Genomic DNA, 6,931 nt, shown 5'->3' on the forward strand with positions numbered 1-6,931 from the left:
AAAAAGTCGTGATAGTATTCGTCAAACGTCAAAAACATTTGTGTAAACTTGCGTACAGAGTTTAATAAACCAGTTAACAAAATAAAAGAATCATCTAAAGTCTTCCGGGACGCCGTTGGGTATCAAGCCTGATCCAGTAGCACCTCACCCCTTGCTATCTTCTCAAAGACTCCCGTCACCTCAGACTCCGTTAATGTCGTGCTCTCGCTCAAATCGTACATTTGAATCCCCTTGTCAGAAGGTCTAAAGAGAAGTGCGCCGTTGGAGTCCTTCTCGTCGATTTCTATAAATCCCAACTTTGATCCCATAGATTCCATATATTCAGGAACAAGCGCACATAGGAACGCCGTCAAGTCGGGCATCGGGTATGCCTTGTCGGAGTATTGGCCGTCTAATGAGACGCTATTTGTGACGATCTTGAGGGGGTCCTCGCGGCAGTTAAAGCCTAAAATTCGCTTCTCTAGACAATGGCCACCGGCGCTCTTCAGACCTAGCGCTAAGTATTTTATACTTTGTGCTGTGTGTGAAGGTACGACGGTAAACTTTGAGAATTCTGTTGATCGACTAAGCACTGTTTTGGCAGCTTCTCGGTTGAGGGCGATGTTGAACTGATTTGCGAATAGATTTGCCGACATATCGCAAGAACCCTGGCAATTGTCAGTATACAGAATCAGTCTATGGCAACTTGAGACTTACCACTTGTAGATGGCATTTGATTTTGCTAGCCACTCCCCTATCAAGGAACAGTCGCAAGATTCTCAAAGAGGAACCCCCAAAGAAACGAACACTTGCTGCAGTTTCGATCGCATTATATACAGCATCCAGGTTAAGAGGCTTTACAGATGTGTTTGAATTGCTTTCCTTTTGTGCGATTCTCTTGACACATCCCTCGTACCAGTGTTGTAGGATCTTTGTTCGTTGTGGAAAAGGTTCGTTCAGAATATCATCGTATGCCTTCAACTCGTCTGCGCTTCGGTTGACAAGCTCTTCATGATGGTGAAAGTTAAGATTCACGGGATTGTCGATCTCGTCTAGGCTTTCAAAGTCCACGAAGACTTCGTTTGAGGCGTTGTTCGACCACTCAGCCAAACAGGAAGCAAAGTCCCAAGCAGTGAGACGTCCATGAAGTGCGGCGTTATCCTTTGGGCCGTATTTCGACTTGACGGCCATTTTAAGCTGTATTCGAGTCAGTAATATTCATGATACGGTATTGCAAGGACGATAAGCTTACCAAGTGACGGTCATCTCTTGTAAGATCATTGATATTGTCAAGATCCTCCTGCTTGATAAGTCCACCCAGAAGCACCTTGAAAGGGTTCCCTAGTGACGAAAAGTGCTTCTGTATCAAGTCCTTGCATTTGGATACTTGCTCCCCTGTCATGGATAGTCCAAAGCACACTTGACGAGGCTCTATAATCCAAATTACACGAGTGTTCGGCCTCTGGTATGTCGCCTTCCACAGAGCCATCGCCGCGGCGAGGTTGTCCGAGTCGATGGAGTCATTATAATAAATGACGAGATTCTCGCCCATGATGAATATCTTTCTGTGTTTATCTCTGGAATTATTGGTTTCTGATAGGCGATTGTGCTGGAGTTGTCGGGGATGGTGAGAGATTTATGAATCTAGACCATTATGATTGCTTTGAAAGAAGCTATGGAGGCTGTGCAATTGAATTGTAAGCTTGTGCCACTTAAAAAAAACTGCCCCGCGAAGCGCCTTGCCACAGCCAATGAATCACAAAGTCAACCTTCTCGCCGGAATGACAAGCTGCAGCCTTGTAAGTGAAAAAGATTTATGGGTTTGGGCTTTTCACAGGCTGTTTAGGAAGTGTTTCATAGCCCTCTTCCAATCCACCCTTTTTACACCTTTGTTCGTGTGTCAACGACAACTAACACGGAAGCAGAAATAACCGGGCAATCCTAGTCATTCTAGTTAAGAGACTAGGCAGTCGATGACTCTATCAGGAGTTCTATTTCCTTGAGAGAACGATGTCTCCAGATCAAAGAGGGCGCCCATGGCTTACAGTGTGGTGCTAGCATCACGACATGCAGCCCAGGCCGCAGTCTGGTAATATCACGTGGCGAAGAATGAATACGAACTTATATTGATCATATGATTACTTGGCTATTAGTAGAGAATTACACATTCGGAAACCAGTGTGGTGTGAGTGATGTTCACCTTCCCGCTGACAGTCTTGCCTAGAGTGTTTCGCTCGGAGTTTACAGATCTATACTTGATTCTTTACCACCATCCATAACACTAAACGGCAAAGTAAAAAGCGAAAGTTTTATCCTAGCTTATCATGCCTAACAATAATTTAGGCCTCCATGCGCATGGGTCCGTTTGTTGTTCATTCAGCCCACACTAGAGCATGGTCCTTGCAAAGAAACGGGTGTTTCTGCTCCTCACTTTTTTGAAATTCGTCGTATATCAAAGGTTCAAAGTCATTAGTCCACGATCTCACCGCTACAAAGGCACAGCACTAGTCTCTCTTAGAGGCTATGTGTGACTGATGATGTGTCCCGGCTAATCAACCTATCGTGTGATGACAGCTAGGCGTTGCAGTCCTTTATTTACACTTAGGTCAGTATTGCAGTCTAGAAAAGTTCGCAACAACTCTAAAGGGCTCTAATATGTTGGAATCTATTTAGTGGTTAGGCAGATCCAACACCCATGTTTTCAAATTACAATGTTCATGGGGATATTCGGGCCTATGACAAATAATGGTTTAGAGGCCAAGCCAGAACCACAAGGCACTCTTTCCCATGAACGCCAATACATGATTAATCACGCAGCCCTACGTCGAGTTTCCTTGTTAGCACTTATTAAATCAAAGCTGTGTTGGGCTCTACTAAAGTCGGATGTGTTGTCATGACTTGGAACGTGCATGAGTCTAGATCCGTGGCAGAAACCTCTTGGACACTGCACGTTTCAATTTCATCGTCAGTATTACCGTAAAAAGCAATGGGCTATAACACATTATTCTCATTCTGTTCAAATGCACTACAGCAAAGCAAAGTGGTACATGAACCGCCCGTAACACCGGTCCATCGCCACTTGTAAGATGCATACAACATGTAGGCGTGTTTTTGTTAGTGTCCTGGGGGAAGAGAACACAAGGCCTAACTAAGTTAAGGTTGCAGAAAGTGAATAGCCTAAGGCCTGGTGTAAGGTTGCATGGAATGCACAAGTTGTTTTGTCCTTTACACGAGTAGACTCAAGTTTTCTGCGATCCCCGGGCCTTGCCATCATGAAGTCGACACTAACAGTTATTTCTTGCCTTATTATCCTGTTCTTATTCGGATTTACTTCATTGGGCTGATAAAGAAGTGATCGTTCGTCATGGCCTTGACTTGAAACTTCATTCCAACCTCAAGATGTCCCTCGACACTTGGTGCACAAAGCATGCCAAAGCTTGGCTTGAACTTGAGGCCGGCGTCGATTCTTCGGTACTTCATCATCTGATTCCAAGGCTGGCGTGGGTGCTTTTCGGCCGTAATAGGGTGTACATTGGGCACCTGGCATCGCAGGCAGCGGCAGACCACGTCAAGGTCAAGGCGATGTTCACCCTCTCCGATTTGCAGAGTCTTCCATCCATCTTCGACCCACGGTACACTACCACGAATGATAATGTTTGGTCGGAAGCGATCAATCTCGATCTTGTCCTCTCCGGCATGAGCGAGACAGTCGTTCAACTCGTTCATGCTCGCCATGGAAGCAACCTTGTACGTGTCTCACGTTAGTAAAGTTCTAGATCTCTTGTCATCAAGCTCGTGACTTACCAGCACAGGCATCATGTCAGCGAATTTGGTGGCTTCGGTACGACCCAGACGCTCAGGGGTACCACTGCCACGTAGGACTCGGGGTGTAGGTCCTTTGTATACCAGACGGACATCAATCTTCAGGAACTCTGAGATGGGCTTTGTGAGCATGGCTGAGTATTCCCAAGCATCGGTCTGCTCGCCCCAAATGCCCGCTTTGGTCAGCTCGGTGTTCTTCTCAAGCCATTGAGTCGTGGGATGAGCCGGTATTTCGAATGAGTACCCATTTAAAGCGACAGTAAGCATATCCGTGACAGTGTCCCAAGCCGTAGTGATAAGAGTCATGTTGGAGTTTGTCCTGATAGTGATAAATTCACGTTTTTCGGCCGTGACAAACATCCAGTTACGGTCCAAGTCTAGACCTGTACGCAGAAGCTTTGTGGACTTTACATCAAAGCCCCGGCATGACTTGATGGGGTATACGCGCAGGCGTACAATTTCATCGTTGGCTGGCAGAGGCAGCGAAGACTTAGAAACAGATCGATTGTTGATTACACGCGAGAGAATAAAGATGAGAATGATAGGCAGTATTAAATACTTGGCAACAAACAAAGTTTGTGTCATGAACGAGCTTGGCAAGGTATTAAACTTGTCCATTTCGAAGCAATGGGCGATATTCAGTTTGTGGTGAGGATGAGTCAAGTTTGCTTACACGGAGAGAAAAAGCCAAGTCGTAGCGAGCTGTTGCGGGACCATCGGAGGATTTACACACTTGACCCGTTCCGGATATTCGTGCCGGCTTGCATAACCCTCGACATCACAGAAATATCAACTCGAGTTGCTAAAAGGACGAATCAAAATGCAATTGGATTATACCATTATCGATCCCGGTTGATAGCGCTTAGATTGTGATTCTTGCCAGGGTAAGCTATATGTTAGTATCTGAGGAAGAAGCGGCTACTGTGCGTAGCTTCTTCTATCAGTCTTCCACATCATAAACTCCAGTCGTTGCAGTATTGACAGCCAGACAGTCGCTCTTTCATATGTGTGCTCTTACAGAAAGTTAATCATTGAGATAAATTTTGTTGATATTAAATTTATAATCCGTACAGAACTTTCAGCTCAGAATTCGGAGTATATCAACAAGCCTTCGGCTTCGGCTTAAAGACCGGAAAGTATAGAAAGTAAACGCCGTATGTTACTAAAGTACACTAGAAGTTTAAATAGAAGGTCCGTTAGTTTGTTCCATCTATTGGGGGTATAGGTGAAGCCCCATAGCCCAAGAATATGAAAACCATAGGCTATGCCAATACTACTATGTCTTTCAAAGCTGGATCTTCCCTAACCCAATCGACCAGAAACTCAACTAACCGAGCACCAATGTACGGTCTATACAGGAACGACACGAGGCAAAAGCACAGTGGCAGTCCAATAATCAAGCCAATGGATATAAGAAGCGAAAGGATTTAGGGCATCATGCACAACACCCTCAACTTGTTACAGCAAATGCGTATACAACCAAACTACTAACACACCTAGACATGCCAGTATTTCCTGGGTTTCCAATATAATTCTCACATGGAAGACGTTACTACTCCTCCAAGTTGCATTGTTCCCAACCAGCAAAATGTCAAGCCGGCCACAGTCGAGGCTATATACCGACTTTGATAACAAACAAAGCACATACGACCATACCTATCAGAGAACTCGGGATCCCGTCCGCTCTCCCATAGATAAGCTGGTAAGGGGCGGATTAGTAGTTGGGTCGGTGACGACCAGCGAATCCCCGCTGTTGTATGTTTTTTTTTTTTGGTGTTTATGTCTTTTTGTGACTGTAGGTCTAAGAGGACTCCACCTTAGGTGTGCGAGGTACTCTTTTTGTGAGGAGTCTTGGGTCCTGAAGATACACAGAGTTCCTATCCAGCGTCAAGACTTGTAAGATGTTTTCAAGTGCTTGTCTCATCGTGGTTAGTATCGTATAATATTCGTGGGAATCAGTAATGAACGAATCAGCGCTGAAGCCTCCCATCTCAAAGTCAATACAACAGAGCTCTTGTCAGGTGACGTAGCGATATCCCCGCAAAGTGTGGCGCGCGGGGTTGCTTGCATTGAAGCAAGGGGTGGCGCGGTCTGGGCTGAGTGTCGAGTGTGTATGTACACGCTCGGACTGGAACTTGTGCCATTGTTCTCCGCCAGGTGAGACAGAAGCAGTCCAAGGTCAGGGTCGAGACAGTGGAGGAAGCGCTCTAGCCGACAAAGAGTCTCTTTGAGAAATGGCGGTGTGTGGTGATGGGTTATGGCATGCCGTGTGCATCAGTTAATGGGATCGTCTCATGATATAGAAAGGGGTTGAGAACTCGTGATGGTCAAAGTTGAACAACTGTGAACGATTGAGATGCGTGCACCTGCCTGTTGCTTGCTGAGATCGTGAGTTGATGATGGGATGGGTCTTGCATGGGTATGGATGGCTGATTGCGTCAATGTGGGCAGGTTGCGAGAGAGCTAAAGACGTCTGACTCAAGAATAGCTTTGAGAACAGTGTCGTATGTATCAATCTTCAACTTTACCATTTGTGTCGACATGTCTCTCTTCCCCTGTCAATTAATCCCAGTTGTTGAGTGAGGTTGGGATAGTTCCGAATGGTCTCCAAGTATTACGGCATGCGGGCACTTGGACGCAACAACGTCTTTTGCCACCAGGACCCTTAAGGGTATCAACCTGTTGCACTTTGTGCAGTACCGTTCTGAACGGCCTCCTCCCGAAATCCGAGTTCATCCGTTTGTTGTTTGTTGAGAGCGACCTGTCTAGAATACCGTATAGTTATGGTTTACGCTAGGAAGCCGAAACAACAAGCTTTACGCATTTGGCCAAGGGTCTCGAAATCTTTCGGGGTAGAATCTAGAGGCGCTCTCCAGGAACGGGGAGTTCAATCAGGATTGATCGGTTGGTTCTTGTCATCTTGACCTTGACGAGCGATCGGCATAGGCGAAATACAAACGACAAGTCTCAAGAGAAGCGCGTCAGGTTTAAACCTCCGGCTAACGATCACTAACAGGACTTTGCAAGCAAATGAAGTTCACAGCCAGCCCAAAATAGGTGTAGATAACGCAGCATCGTCTCCACAATGATGTCCTGGCAAATGACACAAGCAGGAGGGTTTCTCATGGCG

The 6,931-nt window shown here is 45.9% G+C and overlaps 2 protein-coding genes and 1 non-coding gene across 3 annotated transcripts; 1 reads left to right on the forward strand and 2 right to left on the reverse strand.

The window, feature by feature from the left end:
- Positions 1-122: 122 nt before the first annotated feature.
- FGSG_12266 (uncharacterized protein) lies at positions 123-1,531 on the reverse strand (the record flags this gene model as incomplete). Its single annotated transcript, XM_011322951.1, has 3 exons — positions 123-647; positions 697-1,176; positions 1,232-1,531. The coding sequence occupies 3 exons, from the start codon at positions 1,529-1,531 to the stop codon at positions 123-125; spliced, it is 1,305 nt and encodes a 434-aa protein (XP_011321253.1).
- A 1,775-nt stretch (positions 1,532-3,306) lies between these two features.
- Positions 3,307-4,419, reverse strand: FGSG_04354 (uncharacterized protein; the record flags this gene model as incomplete). The annotated part of the gene is made up of 2 exons (XM_011322952.1): positions 3,307-3,723; positions 3,784-4,419. The coding sequence occupies 2 exons, from the start codon at positions 4,417-4,419 to the stop codon at positions 3,307-3,309; spliced, it is 1,053 nt and encodes a 350-aa protein (XP_011321254.1).
- A 1,028-nt stretch (positions 4,420-5,447) lies between these two features.
- Positions 5,448-5,563, forward strand: FGSG_20011. Its single transcript, XR_893006.1, has one exon. It is a non-coding gene; the product is annotated as a 5S ribosomal RNA (ribosomal RNA).
- Positions 5,564-6,931: the final 1,368 nt, after the last annotated feature.

This window comes from Fusarium graminearum, chromosome 2, assembly GCF_000240135.3.
Source record: "Fusarium graminearum PH-1 chromosome 2, whole genome shotgun sequence".
Classification (NCBI taxonomy): Eukaryota; Fungi; Ascomycota; class Sordariomycetes; order Hypocreales; family Nectriaceae; genus Fusarium; species Fusarium graminearum.